Here is a 25,390-nt window from a genome sequence, read left to right as displayed (position 1 = left end):
TTTTTAAAAATATTAGGCCCGGCCCGAACCCGATTATTTTAAATAAAGTTAGGCCCGAGCCCGGCTCGAAGCCCGTTTGGGCCGGGCCGGGTACGGTCCTGGCCTAACTTTGCAGATCTCTAATGACGAAGTATAATTATCTCAATTTAATTATAATTTTAATAGTCGTCATGAGGTAGTAAAGAAGTAATAACAACGTATATCTTAACTTTACATCTGCACCCTCAATTATTTAATACAAAAAAAAATTTCCTGGAAATAATAGGAATTTTCTTTCACAATGCCCTTACTCTTTATATTCATATAAACAAAAATCATAACTTCTTTAAAAAAAATTATTTAATAATCAATGATAAATATAAATTATAAGTGAGCTACTCAGGAACCCCATTAAAGTAAGTCAAATAATGTTAAACAAATTGTTGCTTATATAATGCCTTTATATTTTTTGGTGTAAGGTATATCTTGTATATATATAATTTTTTTTAAAAAAAACTTTGACCACCGGTAACAATATTCTAAATTAAAAAAAACTTTAACTTTTCATCATAATATTATATATAATTATTTTCTTATTGCACGTGCCTTCATATTTTTTATTTTGCAAAAAATAAACTAAATATTTTAAACTTTTTTAAAGAAAATTAAAAATTTTACAATGAAATAGATATGTATATTTTCATTATAATAAAAATAATTGTTTAAATAAAAAGACAAATGTCCACCTATACCTATGTTCCTTCCTTCCACCTTTCCTTATTTTCTTTTCTTTACTTTTTTTTAAACAATTTTTTTTTTATCAGACAATAGAACATTATTAAATATTATATTAACCTTCTGTCGGGTAAAGTCCTTATTAGAAAACTTAACTTTTAAAAAAATATATTATACAAGAATTAATAATATATGGAAGAAGGGATATATAGTAATAACGGACATTTGTTCTTATTTTAATAATAAAAAAAAAACTTTTTAAATTATATAAAAATCCCTAACAAAATGCTTACCACAGAGATGATTATTTTATAAAGCACGTTTTTGTGTTTGTTAAATTAAGTTTCTAAATTTATTTTAAGAAAAATTAAATTAAAACGTTTGATGTTCTTATTATAGATTTCAGCATATATTTTAAAAAGTTTCAAACTATTTTCCCAAATTTTAGGATGTTGTAAGGGTAGAAAGAATTCTAAAATATATATTGATTGGGCTGAGACGCCCTGCTTAAATTCATTCGTATTGCACCTTTATTAATAAAATTTATATTATTATTATTGTTATACCTTTATTATATCTATATACTAAAAAAAATATATACCTTTCTATTATAAAATAATAATATAATAACTGTACAATGTACAACACATATGCCCATATTTTACAAAAATATTATAAAATGCCACATGTTGCTGCATTTATATTTTATTAATATTATATATATTATTTTTTAAGGTAAAAAAAATTTAAATAATTAATGTAAAGTATAGAAATTATTTCTTTTATAAATATAAAAAATTATATTATATATAAATTGGAAAATACGCGTGGCAAAACATTCCATAAAATTTATTCCAAAAAAACAAAAAATTTAAAATTTATTATAAAATTTATTTTAATTTTCTGAAGTAAAGTTATTCTCTGGAACGATGATGATTCCTGACAAAATATTCCCTAGAACTGGCGTTCCCTATTTTCTGATATTCCTGCTATTCAACCTTTTCATAGATCAAGTAATATTTCTAAAATCTATATTATTATTTTTCTTTCATGATATCTAATGCTTTCATAACACATGTAACTTTCTCTTCCTTTTTTTTTTAAATTAAATTTTTCTAAATTTATTTTAAAGTGCTTTAGCTCTGGCGTTTTTGAGATAAGGTTGAATTCCTTCGAAAACTATAAAGGGGTAGACAAGACCGGAACTTGTTGCACTAATTCTCCTGATCAAAATGACAACAAGGGCGACAGTTTGATCGGCGGTTCTAAATGTGGTGGAGGCCAATGCAATACTTACTTTACCGTGTGCCTCAGGCATTACCAAGCCAATATTAAGTCTACCGGAAATTCCCATTCCATGTTGACAGATGCTGGCGGAGAACTGATGAACGATAAAGCTTCTCAAGACGATTTTGGCAGTGTCAAGAGTAAATCTCCCGGATCTTGCACCTTCGGCAGTTTTATGACGCCTATTTTGGGTGGAAATAGTTTTCACGGCCACGATCACATTTACGCACTGCCTTTCTCCTTTTCTTGGCCGGTAATTATATATACCAAATAATTGTTCTTGTTTTTTAAAAAAAAAATGTGATATGGTAATTTTGTCTAATGAAAATTTATTTATAGTTTATAATTAAAAAATAATTTATTTATTATATTAAGAACATTAAAATTCTAGGGAATATTTGATAACTACTATTGTATGTTGTTAGTGGCGTCAGTAAAGTATATTATTTACAAAAAAATATTTTCCTTCATTGTTCGGTAATATTCTCATTTTTTTGGAATCATATTTGTAGGGAACATTTTCGCTCATAATAGAGGCGTGGCACAATAATTCTCTCCAAAACAATATCAATCACCTTAACTCCAACGAGCAGGAAAGACTCTTAATCAAACTAGCTACTCAAAAATCGGTTTCAGCTGATTCTAGGTGGACATCGGATGCCTATCTATCTACCCACTCAAAACTAAAATATTCTTACAGGGTAGTTTGCGACAGACATTATTTCGGAAAAAATTGTGCTAATTTATGTCGGCCTAGGGACGATAAATTCGGGCATTACCTATGCGGCAGAAATGGTCAGAAAATTTGTAAGCAAGGTTGGAACGGGCCATATTGTACCCAAGGTTAAAATTTATTTATTTATAAAATTTTTATACATGGTAAGCGCGAATAAGAAAAAAAAATAAGAAATGGGGTATTTTGGACTGGGGTTTATTAATCATGATTTATATTCATTTTATTTTTTTTAAAAAAAAGAAATAATTAAAAACTATTTAAGGAATTTAGGCCTTTTATTTTTAATAATTAAATGAAATTTATATTTTGTAATTTTAACATTTCGAAATTAAAACTCTAAAAAAAATTTTTTATTCTTTCTTTTAAAAAGGGGGACATTTGGTATTATTTAATGATAACGTGTGCCTCGAATCTTACGCTCTTTATTTTTTTATAATTAAATGTTATACTTTTAATATTTCTAAAATAAAACTCTTAATATTTTTAAATTTTTTTCTAGTGGATACATTTAGTATTTTATTAATGATAACGTGCGCCTTGAAATTACTTTGTTTAAATTTTTTTAAAAAAATTAAATTTAAAGCAAAAACTAACCACTGTTCATAATTTTTTTTTTAAATATAAATTTATGGAAAAATAGTCAACCACCTTGCAAATTTTTAGTTTCTTTCTTTTTAAAAAACAAACATTTGGATTTTTTTAAAAAAAAAGATAGATGAAAGGGGGGAGTGTAGGGCAGATGTCCCACAATACAAACACCAAAATAACTTTTGTGTAAAGGTAAAAAAAGAAAGAAATGAAAGGTGTCGCTAATAATAAACAATTTTTTTTTCGTTATTATTCTTTATTTTTTTTTTAAAAAAAAGATAATTTTCTTTTAATTGTAAAACAGCTGTCAATATCACCCGAAAAAAAAACTTTATAAAATTTTAATTTTTCTTCTGAGGATGCGCACTAAGTTTTGGCGGAGTTTTTTTTTAAGGCAAGTATGACCCTGTATTCACAGTTATTTCCCCCACCACTATAACTATCAATGCAGGGTGGGTTTAATCTAAAAGAGAGAAAGCGAGATTCCTAATGTATTAGATATAAATAATAAGTTAACATTTTAAATAAAACTTACTTATTGTTTAAAAAAATGTTTAGCTGTTTGTGCTAGAGGTTGTCACTCTGAACATGGTTATTGCGAAAACCCTGGGGAATGCAGGTAAATAAAATTTAAATTGCAATTTTCATAATATTTTATTTTTCCAATTATTATTTTACAAATTATATAAATATAAATTTTTCTAAAGTTTAAACTAGGTGGGGGGCTGGCAACAATACCAATGTTTGGTTATCTAAAATAGCAATATTTTTTTGTTTATTGGAAATACATTTCGTATTGTTTATTTATTTAGGACATTGTAATTGAATTCAAAAATGTAGAAAAATTAAAACTTTAATTATATTTAGTCCGTGAAAAAATCATTCAGCTTTTACCCTCATTTTGAAATTGATGAAATTTATTTTGAGTGCAATCAAGAGTTTTAATAATAAAATAAAGAAAATATGGATTTTTTTTTGTCTAAGTTGTAGGAATACCAATATTAACCATTCAATATAATGAAAATATTGTTTAAACCAATACAATAGTATTGTATTGGTATTGTAAGCAAGCCCTCGAACCATATGGAATTTTAATAAATATATTTAGCCAATTTGAGAAAAAATTTAACTAAAACAAATATTTTTAAATAATAAATAAATAGGTGTAGATTGGGTTACAAAGGAAAATACTGTGAAGATTGCATAAGATATCCTGGTTGTTCACATGGCACCTGTCACCAACCTTGGCAGTGCAATTGCCAAAGTGGTTGGGGAGGACTGTTTTGCAATCAAGGTAAACCTATATTATTTATTTATATAAATCTTTTCAATTAAAATTATCATCAATCATTTCTCATCGAGAATTGTATATTTCTTAATATCTTTCCTAAAAATTACTTATTATATTTTAAATAAAAAAAAAAATTAAATTTAGATCTCAACTATTGCATCAATCATAAACCTTGCAAAAATGGGGGGCAATGCACTAACAGTGGCCAAGGTAGTTTTACCTGTATATGTCCAGAAGGATTCACTGGAATCAATTGCGAAATTGATATATCCAAATGCGATTCAAATTTGTGCCTAAACGATGCCTCTTGCAAAGTAAAAGGAACTAGATATTGTTAGGCTGAAGATATGATATAATCTAATTTTTTGTAAAAATATTTTATGGTTAAGGAAAAATATTTATAAAGAAATAATTGAAATTATAATTCTTTAATTTCTTTTTCAAAGTTATCGGGAGAAAAATTCAACTATTCTTGCCAATGTTTGCCCGGCTATGTTGGCAAAAGATGCCATACTAACACATTCACGTGTTCCGATAACCCTTGTCAAAATCAGGGCCAATGTTCAGATTTAACAGACGGAGGATATAAATGTACCTGCTCAACAAACTTCACGGGTCTACAATGCCAAACTAAGCAAACCAAATGCCAAATCAACACTTGCAAAAATGGTAAACATTCATTACTATATTTTGCTAAATCATTTATGAGAGTGCTTAATATAAAAAAATAGTTCAAATAATGACACATTATATAGCTTTAAATTTATAAAATAAAAAATAAAACTCATAGATGGTAGATGCATTATAACAGAGATAACATTACACAGCCAAACCACAACAACTCAACAACATTCTCAAAAGTGTCTATGCCAAAAGGGCTTCACTGGCTTGGACTGCTCCGAAAAGGAAGTTATATGGTTAATCAACCAACAATCCAAATCTTTACCAATTTCCTCTCCAAACTCTAAAAACCTGTTGTCGTCTCCAGACTCTTCAAAATTATTTCAAAGTCATTGCGACATAAACCCTTGTTTGAACGGTGCCACATGTTACGAACGTAAAGGAGGTGCTTCTCCTTCTTCGTCTTTTGTGTGCCGATGCGTTCCGGGGTTCACTGGAAGCTTGTGCCAAATAGACATCCCGGACTGTAGAGCCCGACCTTGTTCTAATGGGGGAACGTGTACTGACTTGATCAACGATTACTCTTGCAATTGTCCACCAGGGTTTGAAGGAAAAGATTGTTCCGTTACAGTTCTCATCGAGGAAAATGAAGCATTGGCTGTGAGACAAGATCTCGAGGCAGATAAGATGTTGAACGGGGACTTGGATAAATTCGATCAAACCGCCACCATGACTAATAAAGAAGAATTTATCAAGAAGGAAGAAAAAGAAGAGTCGCCAATTAATTCTGCACTCCTAGGTCAACCGCCAGCAGTATCTGCCACAAAGGAGACTGGTAACATGCCTTCTTTCCTTTCTAAAACTGAAATGATCATGATCGCGTGTCTCAGCATTTCCTTCGTGACCGTCACCCTGGCCATCATAGGAATCCTGGTTGTTTACAAGAAAAAATTACTAAACGATACGAATCAAACCTCTGATGGCGTTGACCCTCAAAATAATAATTTTTATGGATCTTATGTGAAGAACAAAAATTCTGGAAATAAAAACCACCAAGTTTCAGCTGGATTGGCCAGAAATACTCTCCAAATACCGCCGACCATTGATGAGAGTGAATGTGGCGAAGAGTTGTATCACAGGGAAGATTACTACAAACCTCTTAACAAAGGATGTTCGGAATATAGTAAAGCTCTGAACAATAACAACGACAATCGGGATGTTCAGATAGATAAACTCGGAAAATTTGACGAAACGGATGGTTCCTACGAAGCGACATATGATAGTTATCGTTATGACAAAAACAATGTAGGCCATGATTCTTTGAATTCCAGCACGAATAGCGAGATCATATTCCAGCAAAAATTACGTGAAAATATTCTTGATGACGGTTATTACAGCAAATCTTCAACGTTCAAGCAGAATACCCCCCAGACATATTCAGCCCTTCATAGCGGTGTCAATAAAAACATGCTAAATGCCGCCAAAAATAACAAGATGTCCAACAACAATATTGATTACGAAGCCATTTACAACGAACCCCAAAAACGAATAAAGTAAAAAAATAAGGAATTTATATGTTTTAACGTGCGATGATATAAACGAATAAAAGTGATCACATATTTGTTTTTAAATTGAAAAAACACTATTTTAATTGTTTCCTAAATGTTTTTCTTTTTTAAAAATCTTCAGCACCATGCCAAAGACTCACTTAGACCACAATAACCAGAGACCTCAGTCGAACTCCCATTTGACCGAAAGTCTGATCAATCGTGAAGAAATTAACAATCTTGTCATATCAAATAAGCTTAATCTCGACAATACGAATTCTAAATCCTCACCTACGACCACATCGTCCCCACAATATATAGCTTCTTCTAACGATAATTCGCCCCCTTGTATCATTAACCTACCTGGGTATTACGCTTACTGTACCGAGCCCGAACATGAATTCCAAACTCACGATCGTATCAACGCGTTAAAAGAACAACAAAATCAATTTTCTTCGAACAAATGCGAAGTTAACGGAATAGAGAATTACGCTAGTATAGTCTAAAAGAATTCAGTACAACTTTTTTTTACAACTCTAAAAGATAGAAGGAGATTTTATTCTTAATGTGGGAAACATATTTTTTTAACGAAAATAACTCGATGAAAAATAATCTTAACCGGTTTATAAATTCGATCCTTCAATCCTAAATATCGTTAACATATTAAGGAATATTTTTTTTTAAATTATTTTTCTGAAAAAGTATATACTTTTGGAATTAAATTTGTAAAATATACCACAGTGCAGAGGTCTAACTTATCAATCATCACATCCAAAAAACTCTTATATATATTTTTTTAAAATAATATAAATTTTTATGAATTATGTGACGAGAATCTAATTTATATTGTTACTTTTATATTGCTATTCATCATATTTATATATTTTTAAGAAAAAAATTTATAACAAAGAGAATACCAAATTTCCATTTATACATAATAATTAATCTACGTGATTTTTATAAATGGAAAAATAGATTATTTTTCTGACAAAATTTTTATTTTCTAAATTATATAATAATAGGTGATAATTATCATATTATCTTCGATTTGGTGTAATAATTTATTGATTTTTTCCCATTCTTTGGCATTAAATTTGTAATTTATTTATTCAACATAATTAACATAATATACTCAATTTATAAAATAATGATATAATTAAATAAAAAATATTCATATATGCCCTTTTGCGAACAACACAAATTTGATTAAGATATTTTTAGAAAATAGAAAGGTAAATACATTTTGGAGAAATTTCTAATGACATAAATAAAAATAAAATAAAGGTAACTAAAACATAGACAGGTGTTAAATTTTAGAAATTATCATTTGAATATATATATAATATTATATGTTAATAAACTTAAGTTGCGATCTTTGAATCTTTTTTTTTAAAAAAATAGCCCAATTTTCCCCTCTCCTCTTCTAATACTAATTAATATGCGGTAATAAATTTCGAAAAAAAAAATTTTCAGGCAAAAGTGAAAACAAATTTAAATGCTATTTATTTTTTTGGGTAATTTTAGTTAACTTTAAAAAAAGGATCTTATGGACCAATATAATAAAATAAGTTTTGAAAAATACGTTAGACCTAAAAATATATTAAAAAATCTGGGTCAGACTCGAAGATAGACATTTTTTTTAATTCAGTCTGAACTCCAAAATTTTATCCCTCAGGTATTTGATTTTAAAAAAATTAAACTTTCCTTAAAAAATAAATATATTTTTTATATAAATACCCAATCCCATTTTGGGAGACAATTTATATTATATTCGAGATTTTTTTTGTCATATTTTCGAGTCATTTGATGATCATTCAAAATGTTATTAACGAAAAAAACAAAATTTTGAAGCATTTAAATTATAAAACATTTTGATTTTTAAGGAGTATCAAAAAGAGAAAGAAAAAAAATTATAAAACGAAGAGAAGAAAATAAAAAAAATTCAAAGGTAGCCGCTTTATAATGTCGAAAAAAAAGATTTTAAAACATTCCTTAATTTTTCTTTTTAATCATAGACACTTTCATTCATTTCAAATACCATCTTAATTTATTCTTCTCAAATTTTTTTTATGGTTTATAGTTTCTTTCAAGTGTATAAAATAAAAGAGTCTAAAAAAAAATTTATGCAAAAAAAAACATCCAATGATATTTCAATGATAAAAAGATGATATGGCTAAATTTTTTTTATCTGGGTGACCATTGGTGTTCAAATTTGTCATATATTTATTTTTTTAAAAACTTTTAGATCTGTTTTGAGGCCTCTTTATAAAGAGAATTATATATAAGTCTGCTTAGCTTATTTGATAGCTAACTTTATATACTATTTTATATTTGTTTTACAGAAAAATTTTGAGTATATTTACATTGTATAAATTAAAATAAAATAAATGAAAATGGCCCACCTGTTGAGTTAGGTAGATATCGGGTTTACATTACCAACAGCAACAGGTAAAAAAAAATATATAATGATTGTTCTTTCTAATATAAAAGAAATTTTCATTATATTATTATTGTTAATAAACTTAATATTTAATAATCTTATTTTGATCGTCATATGTCAATGTCATCTGGGGTATAAAATTAATTGGATTTTTATAAAACTTTTAAATAATATAAAACAATTTTCAAGTTACCTAAATATAATATATAAAAAACTACTTTGTCCCAAAATTTCTTTATTTATTATAATTTTTTGAATATATTTTATTATTTGTTTGAAGGAGAGTAGGCATATGGGATAGGGGAATTATTCATCGTATTTTAATATAAATTACTTTCACTTCAAGTTTCAATTCAAATCCTTTGATTTAATTATTACTTTATTATTGTAGTATAGTTTTTTTTTTTTTGCATTTATTCAAGTAGCTATTAGAATCTTATAAAATACTTTGATAATTAGTTTGATAATGTATTCAATAATGAATTTTTATTGTATATTTAAATATTCATATTTTATTTGTTGGCCTTTATATAATTTAATAACTTTGCCCTATAATAAAATTTTCTTTCTTATTTTTGATTACAGGGGGAAGACAAGGACTATTTAAAATATATATGCTTTTTATGGCGGTAAGGTAATAATAAATGAAGGTAATATAATACCAAACTAAATTAGGAATATAATAAAACGGGCCACAAATATTTCTAATTAAGTGTACATTTAATTTTTATTGTTTTTAACCAATCTAAATTATTTAGACGCTTAATTTTATTCAACTTTTCTATATGATAATTTTTCATCCTTAATACATGATAAAGTGTTCTTCACATTTGTTTAAATTTTCCTAGATATAAAATACATCACACTAAAAACTACCTTTTACATGTGCAATATAATTTTTTTTCTTTCAAAAAATTTTAATTAATTATGAATGCACAATGGCGTATTTGACCCTTTTACGGAAAATACAGGCCCCGAAATTAAAAAAATACCTATATTGTAAATCGCAATTTTAAGTTTTCCTAAAATTGATCTTTAGAAGATTTTTATTCTATAGGTAATTGGGTAATGGCTCTACATTAAGGCGTTTTAATTTATAATAATTTCTTTCAGATCTGAGCTGCTATATTTTTAAGAAAAACGGGTCAAAGTAGTTTCAGCTAAAAACTAGATTTAGTCTATTTATTAAATTTTTCCCCTTATTTCTAGCTTATATAGAAAAGCCGTTAAACCAATTTAAAGTCGACCACTATACCAGGCAAAAAATGGAACGAAATGGGGAATTTTTAATTATATATTTTTTAATTATAAATTTTGCAAAAAAATGGGCAATAAATAGCGTATATATACAAAAATTTTAAATAAAACAAACAATTGAATGTATAAAAAACTACATTTAGAAAAAAAACAATTAAGAAATCGGTTTACTTGCATTGCTATATGGAATCATGAATAGCAATAATTGGTTATATATAGTGCTGTAAAGTAACGCCATTATTAATGTCGATACCTTTTTTGAAGAAAAGGAATGCCATTCCTTACCTTCTTTTAGAGGTAACGAGTAACGGTAGGTATAACGCAAAACATTACTCGTTACTTCTAAATTTTTATTAAAAAAATATGGAAAAACATATTTCATTGTATTAGTTTAACATTTTTTAACTAGAAAGATTTTTAACATATCACTCTAAACAATTAATATTATTAAGATATAGTATATTTTTTTTAAATGATAAAACCCATAAGGAAATCTTTCTATTTTAAGTTCTATGAAGAGGGAATTTCATTCGGAAGAAGTACCATTGGAACATGAGTGTCTATTTTCTATCAATAGATTTTTCAAACATATCAAGGGTTTAACCATAGGCGTAGCCATGATTTTGCTTGTGAAGGGGACACTATTAGAAGAAGTTTGCCACAGGAAATTTATGGGGAGGGGGGGGGGCTATAATACTTGGTCCTTGGTTATGTTACATTTTTATAAAATTAATTATGGTTAATCACTTTTTTTTATGAAAATGATTTTTTCTAAAAAATTTTAGTTTTGGTCATTATTTAAAAAAATTATAAACTTTTACTTATTTTCCTTTCAAATTATTAAATTTATATATAATATCACTAGTTTCGCGATTAATCATCAATATTTCTGAAATTTTTCATGGGATCTCATGTAATATTATTACAAGATACTTTTAAAAAATAACCAGTTACAGTTATAAAGTATTGAAATACCTTACAGTTATATTTTAAATAACTAGTTAGATCACAAGTTACTTTGTAAGTTATTTAATTAACTCATCGTTTTTAATGTAAAATTTTTATTATGAAAATTAATTTTCCCATGTACAAATTTTAATTAATGGTTAAATGTAAGTACAATTAAATATAAAATTAACACTGAGAAAAATATACCACAATTTAATAATGATTTGCTCTGGAAAAATTTCGAATAATATTTATTTGCACCGAAAAATATCTATAGATAAAGACAATATTAATTTTTTTAAAAGATTTTATCCTTAATAAAATTCTAACTATTTTCAAAATCTATAATGTCTAAAATGCATGCTTTGCAAAAATAAGCTTCTCTGCTAATCGCATGTAAATGACATGTTATATTTTTATAGGCAGCCATTATAAATTTGGGAAATCATTCTAAACATTCTTTATATATAAATAGGAAATATATTTTGAAAGGTAACTTGCAAAGTAATTTGTAACTTTTGCCATTACATTTCAAACATTGTATCTATATACATTTATTTTTTTGCAAAATTAAGATAGGTACTTTCTAGTTACTTTTACAGCACTATCATTTTCATTAAATTTTAACCTTTTCTATTCAGAAGAAATGGATACAGTATCGTTTATTTTGGTTTATATAGTATTTAGTAAAATTGAAATAATATCCTTAATTTAATTATCGAGATAATTCATTGATTTTGACTTTACCCTTAAAACATTATTTTCTCCATATGAAATTGTATTTTGAAACTAATTCTAATTTTGCAAGGAGTTTGGGGCATGGAATAATATAGACATTGACAAAATTGAAGAGTAGGGTGATAATTTGCTATTAATTTGGATTTCCTTCTCCTTCATTTTACTAATTTCAATTTTAAGGGTACATAGGAGTAGTGAATAATGTTATAGGCAGATTTAAGGTTGCCGGATCTCCCGTTTTTAGCGTAATTTCCCAATATTTTACTTTAGTTAACAGAACACATCATCTATTGATTTACGCTTTCTCCCGATTTTCCTAAAAAAATTCTTCCTACTTTTTAAATAAATTTTTAAAATTTAGAATAATTAAATAAAATGATTTTTTTTTAAATCTTTAAAACTTTCCAATTAAAAATTTAATAATAATAATATCGTTTCATTTTAAAATAATATTATGATAAATCATATATTCCCTTCCTTTTCTGATGTTGAAAATAATAATTATGTAAATGTGATGTAAATATTATTATAATTTTTAGAAATCAAACTATATAAAATGATATTTTAGGAAATAAATAATTTATTATTTAAAATTTTAACAGTTTTGTATAGCCCAAATAATGGAGATACCGAAACATTCCCAATGATGCTACGCTATTTTAATAAAGAAGGAGGTCTTTCAAGTAAACTTCTAAAAAATTTATAGGCCTCGGAGAAATCGAACAAAAACCAAGAAATGTAATTTGTAAATTTTCAAAGCAAACAAATTTTTTTAGAAAGAATTTATTTAAAAACAAATAAAGTTTTTAATAACACAATTTAACAAATAGACGAATTAAAAATTGATTGAAGAAGAATTTACAAAAAAATATTGGTAGATCATTAAATTGATAATAGGGTAATGCAGTGGCCCCTACACTTTCTGAGCGAATGAAGCAGAATATCCCCCTGAAAAGTACCCCCTTGAAAAGTACCACCCCCCCCCCCCTTCAAAAAAATGTTTATTATTTTATGACACCCATAAATTTCAAAAATAATTTTTTTTGCATCATAATTTTAATATATAATATAAATAAAATGCAAAATAAATATACTTTATAAATATTATTTTTAAATTAATAATTTAGATAAATTATGGGAAGAGAGAGCGAATTTATAATTTCATCAATATTTAATTGTTTAAATAAATTTTTTTTCCATTGATAATATGGTTAAATCATTGAGAAATGAGTCTTTCATGGTACTACGAAGTCTTGTTTTAATTAATTTAATTTTACTCATGACTCTTTATGCAGTAAATGAGGTTGTAGGAAGTGCAGCAAGCACACCTATTTTAAAGCTAAAAAAATTTCTATATTTAATGATGAAAGTATATATACCTCTCCTTTTTGGATTGTAATGTTTGAAGTCTAGAACTTTCAAAATCAAAAAGTAGATTTCTCTCCTTCATAAAATCTTGTGCCTTTGAAAAAACATCGAAAAATTTATTGTTTTTATCTTATTAGATTAAAAAATAATTAAGACAATAATTTCTCAAATTAATCAAGCAATCTTTTGCCAATTGAATTTGATTTATTGCAAACTATATCCTTCAAAATGGTTTGCAATTTTGTACAAGCCAAACTTGTTATCAACAATATTTTATCCAAAACACAAAGTGATAAGATAAAATCAAATTTTTATATTCTAAAGACTATTGCACTAGCCATAGTGGAAGTGGCAGGATCTTCAGAATCCTTTAAATTTGTTAAAGCTGCCCTCAAGGCATCATAAAGTAGAAAAAAAATTTACAATAGCTTTATATGACGATAGCCAGCTTCTAAATGAAAAAACATTTTAAATCTAAATAAATAAGGTACTATTACGGAATGGTATTATTGATGCGTAGAAATCGTTTTTTTCAGATCATTACACTGACATTTTTTGAGTACCTCATATCTTTTTACATCAATAAAATAGATATAAATCACATCTAGTATTCCTAGAACATTTCGAAGTTCTTTAATTGATTGGCATAATTGAACAATGATTAAATTTAATCGATGACAATAACACCAAATAAAAGCTACCTTTGGCGCTTCTACTCTAATCAAGGCCTGCACACCATTGATTCTTTTACTCATGTTTGAGAAGCCATCATAACTTTGCCCAACTAGAAATTCAAGGGGTAAATTCATCGAGCTGAGTTTGGATATTATATCATGCTTAATATCGAGACCTGTGGTATTTCCCGTACAATATGTGTCAATCAGTCCTTCAACAGGCTTCGGCGTCTCACTATTTTCAACATATCTTACTATCAAAGCTATTGCTTCTGATTTCGAAACATCATATGTGCCATCAACTATGATTGAAAAGCACCTGTTAAATGTAATCTCATTTTGAATTTTTTTATAACCATATTTTTCATGGTTTCAATGAGAATATTTATGTTATTATATGATAATGGATTTGAATATAATTTTGTTTTTAATCCCTTATTTTTTTTTATCCCTCTTTCTTTCTTCATTTTGTTGTATATACATTTTTAGTACAGGTTCAGAATCTGCAATAAGCTTATTAAGGGTCATCATATTGTCTTCTTGTTGCCTGTTCTCCCAGAAGGCTTGGTTACGAGATATTAAATAATCTAAATATCATATTATAATTCTTATGATAGAACGGTTATTATCTACACATTCTTTCTGGGGTGTTATAAATTTTAATATCGAATTTTTATTGTGAGAAAGCCCTCTATAATCGGCCATCATATGTACCCGTGAAGATTCATGCAGAATAATATCACGATTAATATTCTGCCATATATCTAGACCTTCACATGTCCATTTTGAATTTGTGTGTGGACCTCCAAATAAGAGACATGTTAAGCAAAAAACTTTATTCATTAATACTATAAGTAATCCAATTTCTAGCAATTTTGCTATTATCAATATTTTTCATAAATGCTTTCATTAAAGAATCTGTTTCTATTATTATTATCTTTGGGAAATAAATAATGTGTAGGTTGAAGAGCTCCTAATTCTAGATATTTATCAATTATAAATTTGTCAATTCTTTTTCCAACAATATTGATGGGATCATTTTATTCCTAAGAAAAGGAAGGGAGGGAAGATAAGATATTTAAATTAAAATATTAATACTACTATCTATTCATATTATGCTTAAAAAATAAGTAGAAAAATTTCCGTCAATATATATTAAATTAAATATTAAGTTGGGGGGATGGGGTCTTATTATTTTATTTATAAACCAGAAATAATCACTTGATCATGATAGATGTAACAAAACAGTAAAAGAATTAAATAATAAATAAAATTTTAAAAAAAAACTTTAAAAAAAATTTAAAAACAAAAAAAGTACCCCCAATCAAATTTACTGAAGCAGTTGCTTCGGACCCCCACCCCTCATTGTAGGGGCCATTGTAGTAATGTAAAATATTTAAGAAAATTTATATTAAAAATATTTATTTTTCACAAAGAATGTAGTAATTCTTTTAAATATAAACATATTTCTCTTCATTTAGTATAAAAACTAACCATTATCTATGTTGTATGGCTCCAGTTAGCCACTAATGCAGTCCAGAACTTAATATCTTTAATAAACTTTACTAATCAATGCTTTTGATAATAAATATAAATAACAATTTTGATTCAATTCTTTAACGCCATCTATTTATTTTAACAAAAAATATTGTTAAAAATTAAACATCTTATTATTCATCCCACAATGATGTAATTCTTATTATATTTTGGAAAGCTTGAAAAAGAGTTTATAGTTAAATATTTAATACATCAATATGATATTATTACAAATTATTATTATTTTAAGACATAATATACTAACTAGTGGTGCTACAATAATAAATAAAATTTTAATTGCTTTCATCATATCACTCTGGTACTTATTTTCTAGATACGAAATGATTCCTTTAATATGGTATCCTTACCGGGTAAATAACTCAATGCTTCAATATATTTGCATAATTATTTATACTAAAGATTTTTAGTGTTTTTATTTTATCAATTAATCTAGCATAATAAATTCTAATATGATTTCGTGAGTGTCGTAGCTATGACTGTAAAATATCCAGTATCTATTATTTGTGTGGCCATGTAATTTAAGATTTGCTGCTGAGAGCATTTGATTGCATAATTTAGATGAACAATAATGGTCAACTGTCTAGTCGTTTATATATAATTAAATAAGGAAGATAATCTTTTAAAAAATTAATATCTCACAATAATTTCCTCGATTACTTATCTAGCATCCATAATGTTATCTAAGTGGAAGCTCTGACCACAATATAGTTTTATGATTTGTTAGTCGTTTATATTCTTTTCTTCGAGAATTATTGATTTGGTTAAAACTACAAATTTTCCTTATTATTCTACTCTAAAAAACATTGTCTAAAATGAATTATATTCCCTTGTGTGGTTTTTAAAAACCATTATAAAAAGCATTAACAATTGAGGCAGTGTATGAATTATTTAACCTTTTTTATCACTTGTAATTTTTTAGATGTTTTTTATATCCAAAACCGAAACTAATATTGTAATAAATTGATAAATATTTGGTACTAAAAAATATTATATTTAAAATGTCTTGTATTGTTATTTGCATGTATAATAAATAGAAAAATATGAAATTCAGAATAATAATTCATAAAAGTAAACAATCTAGGTAAGAAAAACAATTGGAAAAGGTATTTAAATTACAAATCTGCATGGCATCTTTATAATTATAAAAAATTTTCCCAATTTGCCTTTCCTTTTATTTAAATTTTATCATGTTTATCTCATTTTTATTTATCATTTAACATAAAATGGCTAAAAAAATTTGTAAAAATTAACAACCAATGGTTTTCGATAATAAAAATATCATTCGAGGAAAAAATATTTTATAAGAAATGAAAATTTAACCAATTATATGAAAGTTAAACAAATTAAAAGCCAATGGTAATTATGACTCACATAATCTTACCAAATATTTTCTGTTTTAATATTTATGAATAATTACATTTTACATATATAGATATAAGAATAACCCAAAACTATTTTCTTGAATATGTTAAATAAGTATTATCTTGAATATGATAAATATGTGAATATTGCTATACATTTTATAAAATAATAATGACATTTGATTTAATTTACCCAAAATAATTTTTACATTAGTTATTTATTTTAAAGTTGTTAGAATTTTTGATGAAAATTGTCAAAAGTATCTTAGTATTTTTAAGAACAGCAGTTAATTGATTTTGCCAAAACTCTAATACTACTTTATAAATGATATGAATATTTGGTATTTTTTATATTAAAATCAGTGGCGTAGCTACGGGGCTGGTTTTCGGGTTTGGACCCCTCCCAGAGCTAAATCTTTTTTCTAGTATATACGTTCAAAAGACTTAAAAGTGACTTTATAATAAATAAATGCCATTAATATTTATATTTTTCTGGTTTTGATGTTTGTTAAAGGATTATATTACTATTGAAATTATTCTGGATAGTATTATTATAAAGTCATTGAGAATGGTCTACTAAATTATAATAACATATTATTGATACATTTAAAAAATGTATTTATTATATATTATAGAAGATATGGTTATGATTTGTAAGATTAAATCGGCCGAAGGCCGGGGAAAAGGGCCGAAGGCTCGTTAATGGGGGTCTGGGGGGCGAAGCCACCCAGGCTTTTATATGTATGGACCCCCTCTAAGAAAAATTCCTAGCTACGCCACTGATTAAAATATAATATTAGACATACTTAAGAATAGTATAAAACCTATTAAAAATAAGTTATATTAAACTTATACGATAATAACCTTTTATAATAATCAGATAATTAAACTTATTCAATGATTAGACATAATAATTTTAACATTTGAGATAAATTTATTTTCTTAGTGGTAGAATAGATATTTAAATCACCTGTAGTTTTTTATTTTCAAAAAAATTCTTAAATTTTAAGAATAAATATGAATATTGTACTAAACTATTGTGATAAATATATATTATCACCCTTTATATATTCTAATAACTGGCCAGAGAATAATATTTGGCGACAGCTATTATCTTTAACTGTGATTGTTAATAGTGGTGCTGCACTTATATATATTCTTGCAGCAACCCTTAGTTATTATTTTGTATTTGACCAAACATTGAAAAAGCATCCGTTATTTTTAAAGGTTATTTTCTTTAATTTAGAGTAAGTTTTTAAATGAATATTTAGGATCAAATTTTTCTAGAAATTAATTATGCCCTAAGATCAATTCCACTGATGAGTATACCTACCTTGGTGATTTTTATGCTTGAAATTAGAGGGTATAGCAAATTATATGATAATCTTACTTTATCCAAATATGGTAATTTTTTAAAAAATAATTCGAATTTTTTCAAAAATGTTATCATGACACTAATTCTAAAGATTATATTGAGCTTAAAATTTAATTATATATTTTCACCATTCCTAAAATTATTTTTTAAGAAAATGGATCAATATTTATTGCTCATATTTATATTTCCTTTTCAAATGGTTTGCAAAATATAGCCATTAAAATATAAATTTTAAAGAGTCAACTGGGACATAAAATAATCAAAATGAAAACCCAGTTTAAAGGTAAAAAAAAATCATTCTTGTCTAATGCATTTAGCCATTAGGCAGATGGACAAATCACTGTATCCTCCAGAGTTAAAAATTTTTGATAAAAAATATTTAAAAAAAAAGGCCTTATCATGTATACATTGATTTAATGAAGTTAGAGCATCCATTATAAATGAAACTGGAGAAATAGCAGAATAGCCTGAAAAACTTCTCTACAGAAAAAAAAACACCTTACTAAACTTGTTAAAATAACTCAATTTTCTTTACTGGTAATGCAATCTATTGCAAAAGATGATACAGGCCCTATTCTAGCTTCACCCATTGGGTGGTGGGTGTAAACAAAAGGAAGGACTGCTAAGAATTTTTTTTAACACCATAGAACAAATATTTAGGTTATGGAAGATGAGAATAGACTTGTAGTTGAAAAGAAATAAGTTGATTTAATGATTATATTATATAATAAAAATGATATTGTTTAATCATGCTTATATAATATGTTAGGGTTTCATTTATAAAATATATGTAATTATTTATAACTATATTTAAATTAATATTATGTATGATCAATGGTTGAGATGTATTTTATTTTAAAAAGTTACTAGTTTCATTTATGTATTTTTCATGTCCTAATAAAAACATCATTATGTCGAAAGTGTATCTGATGATAATTCTCTTCAATGATGAAAATGTTGCTCACAATTTGATGTGAATGATCCAAATAATAACCTGATCAGATTGAAAAATATTTGGAAATGCATTTTTGTATGGGTATAAAAATTTGATATATTACAATCTTTATAATTTTCTAACTTTTTACAAATAATTTGTATAACAACACTTCAATTTTATTTACTAAACCCTCTTCAGTAATATTACAAATTTCCAATAAAGGTTTTAATTTATTTATGTCTAGAAAATATGGAGTATCAAAAAGAATGCAGGCATCTAGACTTTCTATATAAATATTATCTTCCATAAACTTCTTATATCATTAAACTATATCAATGTTATTATATAATATTTGTAAAATCATTAAATCAATTTATTCCTTTTCAACTTTAAGTCAATTCTTATCTTCCATTTAATTTTATAAACATATTTAATCATAATTATACTTTTTTGTATATTTCAATTTTGTGTTCAAATAACTCAAATATTTGTTCTATGATGTTAAAAAAAAATTCTTAACTGCCCCTGTCCTCCCCCCAAAAAGTTAATCTAGAATTGCACCTGATATAGCATTCTTATTTTTAAAAATTTATCCACAAAATATATAAAGTATTTCCCAAAAATCAAAAGAATTTAATAAAGGGGGGTCAGTTTGTAATTATTTTTAATAGATCTAGAATCGGGCTGGAGATGATATCAATTTAGTTGAAATGAAAATCCGATTAGAGCCTAAAGAAATAGATAAAATGTCTGAGAAATTTCATAAATTATGTGATTGTTGAGTTCAAAGTTAAAGCAGGTCCTTATGAATATTTGATATTTGCATACTGCACCATAAAACTCATTATTCTAATATTATAAGAACATTAGAAGAATATAAGATAATTCTATTTTATCCCATCCTCCTTTTTTAGTGTTGTTAAAAGTCTCAATTTAGCCAATTTAAATAAAATGGCTATTATCAATTTTAATCAAAACTTAATCTTCAAGATATAGCCAAAAGAAATCTAACATCTGCCAACTTTCCCCAGAATCTCTATCTTCTAAATATTATCCATATTTTACAAATGCCAAAAAATCGAGGTTTTTAACAATGCTACTCTTTGAATAATTTTTAAGTCCAATAAATAAAAGTTTCTTGATTCATGCAACTTTCCTTGCAAATCGAAGAGTATTTTCCTGATAAAATTATATATTTTAGCCACTATATCCATCATTCATATAAATAAAAGAACATTTTTTTTAAAATCAAAACTTAATATAAGAAATGATATCTCAGGAATTAGATTGAATTTATATATATTTGAAATTGGGCCACCTTTTTTTCTAATAATTAATTCTCATATATTTTTATCATTTTAAATGCTCAAAGAAAACTTATATTTTTTTATAGAATTTTTTTTTTTGCAATACATATTTATTCATAAATAGTCTATTTTTGCCAATTCCATGAATGGCTAAACCGAAAACTATCCTTAGCATCGAGGTTATATGCCGATTATATTCGCTTAATATTATATATCAGCATTTTTGTTGTTGCATTAAAATGATCCCTAGGATTTATATTTGAAAAATTTACAGATATTTAGGTATTAGTGATTGTTATTCTTTTTAATCAATAGTCCTAATAAATTTTAGATATTCAATAATAACTTCAGGATGTATTAGTTTATTTTTATTTAAATTATTCCCCCCACCCCACCCTTACACTTTTCCTTTTCAAGTAAATTCTTGGATACGCGCATGGTCCTAAAAAATATATATTTTTTAAAAATGGCTAGATTTAAAAAAATAAAACCTCTACTCTAGATTATAAAATACAATAAAAATGTGTTCTGGACTTTTCGCTGAGGTATTTGGCGACACAAAACGAAATTAATTTGATGGTACTTTTAAAAAAACCTCAATTTACAAAGAAAATTAAATTGAGGAAAAAGGAAATTAAAATTGGTTCAACATCAATTCGGCGCTGAAAATTTGGTGCGGCGACTATTCGGCGGTCTATTCAGCGCGGTGACACTTCCCTATTGCAATTTAAAATTTATTAGTATAAAATAAAAGTTTCATTATAGAGGTCATGTTGAGGGTTGGTCTATTAATATATTTTTCATTTTTTTACAAAAATCTCAATTTTATTTACTAATGTTGATCCAAAAAAAATATATTAATCTTAGAGAAAAATCTTATTAATTTTTTATAATTCCTTATTTAACCATGAAGATTATTTCTTATCTTATTAACTAAAATCTCTTTAAATTGAATATATAAAGTATAATGGTGCTTTATTTGTATTAAAAATTTTAATTTGAAAAAAAAATCACGAATTTAAATGGCTTCGAGGGAAAATTAAAATTTCAAATTTAGGTTAATAATTTCAAATTAATTATATTTAAAACCATTATGAACTGGTTTCGGTTCAAAATATTTAAGGTTCGGTTACGGTGACTGTTCAGAAATTTATAACGGCTTGTTTCGGTTTGGCGGTTCGGTTTGAAACTCTGATTTAAATTGATTAAAAGAATTAGTTTAAGGATTTTAAATAAATCTATAAAATGAGACAGTCTTAAAGAGAAAAATATTTTGTCGATAATTATATTTTAAACTAGTACAATCGTTGGATGCGATTGAAAAATGCCACCTCTAGAATAAGACTTCCCTCCTGTTAATCCCTTATTTAAAAAATAATTTGAATTTTTTTGGATCAACATTAATGTTGTTAAGTTTGGATCTATTTTTAAAAATGGCCGATTAAGAATTTGGCCCAAATAACATGTGAGATTCGAGATAGAAGTTTCTGCCATTTATGCGCAAAATTTCCAGGCTTACATAAAATGATTTTGGCTAGGATTTTAATCGGATCGTTTAACAACACTAATCAACATACCTTAAAGCATGGTAAATTGGTTCACAAAGAATTCAGGGCATAAATATTGGTTTATTATTTTTTTTGAATAAATTTTTTTATTGATATTACGCAATATTAGTAAATAAAATTGAGAAAAAAAAATAAGAAATAATTAATAGGACCAACCTTCAAAATAATTTTTATTTAATCACCCTTTTGTTTTATACTAATAAATTTAAAATTGCAACTGTATTAGATACGCGCCGAATTGTCGTGATACAAAATAACAACAAAAGTGAAATTTATACAGCAAAAAAAGGAAATCGAAAATAATATTCAGGAACCAAAATTTTTCTACCCTTAAAATATTACAAGACACCCCGGGACTTCTGCCCCATTCATTCTTCCATATTTTTATATTATACGCAATTGTGTAATAATGAGCAATTTCCATCTTTAATTATTTATATTTTAAAAATAAACAAATATTGTGCTATTTTTATATATTGGTAACTAACCTCTATCCAACTCGTTTAGAAATTCAATTAAGTGAATGATTTTAATTTAAAAAAAACTTAAATCAGGTTACTGCAGTCTAGTGATGGAAGCCATATGCTTCATAGCCTTTACTGATGCTCTGATATACTGGATCCACCGGATGCTTCACTACCCCCCAGTTTATATCAAATTCCACAAGCAACATCACAAGTGGAAAGTGCCTACCCCCTTTGCCAGCCATGCATTTCACCCTCTTGATGGCTTCGCCCAAAGCCTCCCTTACCATATCTATCCCTTCCTTTTTCCTCTCTCTTCTCATCTCTACCTCCTTCTCTTCGTAAGCGTTAACGTGTGGACCGTGAGTATCCACGACGGGGTTTATTCGGTTCCCACACGGCTAAAGTGGGCCATCAATGGCGCCGCCCATCACACCGATCACCATCTGTTTTATCGTTATAATTATGGGCAGTTTACAACTATTTGGGACCGTATAGGTAAGGTTTATCTTTATTGTGTAAGTTTAAAGCTTAGTGCACTTTTTAAAAACGTCTTAAATTGATATATAATTTTAAATTGTTTATACTTGAAAATTTTGGGATATGAATAAAAATTCCCTTTTAAATAGAACTATAGTTTAGCCCCCATTGAAAAAATTTGCATAAAAAATAAAAGTAAATCCATTCCAGTAAATTATTCCGGATTCGAATTCTTAACCTTTTATACTAATACAATACTCTTGTAAAAAAATACCAATCAATCCATGGACTTGTAATTGTATTACTTATTATTTTTACCAGGTAGGACTTACAAAGATCCCTCTAGTTGGAACGGCACCGGACCGGCCGATTTAGTCAGAGTAATATTGAATCAAGTGAATGGGATCAATTGTTCCACCAATGATGCATCACGGAAAAGAGAAGGGTACGAGAAAGTGACGAATGAAGGGAAGAAGAAGGTACTTTGAATGTGAATAAGAATATATTCGCAGTTCAGGAATATTTATTATTTCCCTGATGTAATAACAAGCCATTCGATATCAAATATTTATGAAATGATTTTGGTTCGACTCTTGAGAATTTTGTAACCTAAATATATATTTTATAAGTTTTATAGTTCTATTGTACTAATCATAATGATGGTAGAAATCAAAGTCTTTTGATGCTTTATTTCTAATACTATCTCCATTTTTTTTCCTCAAAAATTCCTTATATAATCCGGTTTTTAACATTTAATTTTAGAGAATTGAATAGATTAATTTATTTTTAAAAAAATTGGAAGTTGCAATTTTAAATCTTGTTTTTGCTACGATTATTTATAATCCAATCTCCTATGCTAAACCCAAATTCAAAATATATTTGCGGAGAACATCAAAATTTTTAAGTTTTGTATGAGAGTTTTCTCTCCTATAATCGTGAATTTTTAAAAAATATATTTATATTATACGCTTTAAAATTTCGTTTTCTTTTTGCTCAATTTCTGTTCGGAAAATCAAAAAAATGTTAAATAGTAGCCAACCTTATTATGACTTTAAAAGATAATAAGAATGTGTACTACAACATTTATGCTATTTATTATTCTTATTGTATATTATATATTTTGTAAAAAAAAATTGTATTTTAAAATTTTTTTTCCTAAAGACACCATAGGACACGATTATATTGTTGTTTAGATTATATAAACCTTTTAGGAATCTTTAAATATTGAATGCTATCATTTATTTATCCTTTATTTACTAGCTAAAATTAATGGCAGAAAAAGGGTTGAGATGTAATATAAATATATATTCAAATAAAATGATATCTAATTTTCACATTTCTATTTAGCATATTTTGGATGGGATGGGAAGCTATCTATCGATGAGCCTGACTATTTATAATTCATTACAAATTAATTTTTTTAATATAAACTACTTATCAGAGGCTTTGAACAATTTTTTAAAAACGAATTTGTGTTCGGCTAAAAAAAAAGGCCAATGTACCCTGTTATTCAAGTTTCAGAACTCAGTAAAATTAAGTCTTAGAAAATTAATTAACACGTATAAGATATATCTTTTTTTTATTATATTCTTCATAAATATACATTATGACATTTTGTATTGAAAATTTATTTATGCAATTATCATACACTATTATATTCCTACATTTGAGCCGTTTAAACAAGATAACACCTTTATTGCTCTTTTTGTACTATTTTATATATTTCCAGAATCCCGAACAAAAAAATCTAGAAACTAGACTACTTCTCTCCAAATTTATAGGAATTTTCTTAAAATTTCTAGGAAACGGTTCTAACAAAATTACTACAACGAATATATAAGAGAATTGTTTTGTGTGATTAATTTTAGAGACAATTTGGAATTTCCGGAACGGAATTAAATCCAATAAGTGGAACCAGGGCTCTATAACACACACACTGGGGGGGGGGGGTTGATGCAATAGCGTAATTAAACATTTAGAGTAGTACTCTTTAGGCAACATACATATCCAATATCCATTTTTATAATTGAATCATTAATGTGTTTTAGATCATCAGGAGGTCATTGTGTAAAAGGGTATTTATTTTACATATTATTTTCATAAAATTTTATAGTACATTTTTAGATTTATAA

General features: G+C 26.4%; 2 protein-coding genes across 4 annotated transcripts in view; both read left to right on the top strand.

Annotated features, from left to right (window-relative positions):
* LOC135928995 (uncharacterized) overlaps positions 1-7,397 on the top strand; it is a 33,967-nt gene extending 26,570 nt beyond the window's left edge. For 2 of the 3 annotated variants that reach the window (XM_065465480.1, XM_065465479.1), the window contains exons 2-10: positions 1,629-1,727; positions 1,847-2,254; positions 2,514-2,844; positions 3,884-3,944; positions 4,489-4,619; positions 4,761-4,930; positions 5,063-5,285; positions 5,407-6,790; positions 6,927-7,397. In XM_065465480.1, the coding sequence (XP_065321552.1) occupies positions 1,644-1,727; positions 1,847-2,254; positions 2,514-2,844; positions 3,884-3,944; positions 4,489-4,619; positions 4,761-4,930; positions 5,063-5,285; positions 5,407-6,790; positions 6,927-7,290 (3,156 nt within the window). In that variant the 5' untranslated portion in view covers positions 1,629-1,643 and the 3' untranslated portion in view covers positions 7,291-7,397. Of the gene's footprint in view, positions 1-1,623; positions 1,728-1,846; positions 2,255-2,513; positions 2,845-3,883; positions 3,945-4,488; positions 4,620-4,760; positions 4,931-5,062; positions 5,286-5,406; positions 6,791-6,926 lie in introns of all 3 variants that reach the window. The other variant, XM_065465478.1, reaches the window with a different exon arrangement.
* Positions 7,398-18,109: 10,712 nt separating this feature from the next.
* On the top strand, positions 18,110-23,746 carry LOC135928584 (lathosterol oxidase-like). The gene is made up of 4 exons (XM_065465040.1): positions 18,110-18,354; positions 18,399-18,531; positions 22,869-23,276; positions 23,580-23,746. Exons 1-4 carry the CDS (start codon positions 18,145-18,147, stop codon positions 23,744-23,746), a joined length of 918 nt encoding a protein of 305 aa, XP_065321112.1. The 5' UTR covers positions 18,110-18,144.
* Positions 23,747-25,390: the final 1,644 nt, after the last annotated feature.

This window comes from Gordionus sp. m RMFG-2023, chromosome 4 (genome assembly GCF_954871325.1).
Source record: "Gordionus sp. m RMFG-2023 chromosome 4, tfGorSpeb1-WG-v2, whole genome shotgun sequence".
In the NCBI taxonomy this organism is placed as follows: Eukaryota; Metazoa; Nematomorpha; class Gordioida; order Chordodea; family Parachordodidae; genus Gordionus; species Gordionus sp. m RMFG-2023.
This window is presented reverse-complemented; position numbering and strand designations above follow the sequence as displayed.

Excerpts from the sequence above, each read along its gene's own strand:
- LOC135928584 (XM_065465040.1), top strand. The coding sequence starts at position 18,145 with ATGAATATTGTACTAAACTATTGTGATAAATATATATTATCACCCTTT. Across the intron at positions 18,355-18,398 it reads AGCATCCGTTATTTTTAAAG|GATCAAATTTTTCTAGAAAT; the intron begins GTTATTTTCTTT and ends ATGAATATTTAG. Across the intron at positions 23,277-23,579 it reads AACTATTTGGGACCGTATAG|GTAGGACTTACAAAGATCCC; the intron begins GTAAGGTTTATC and ends TATTTTTACCAG.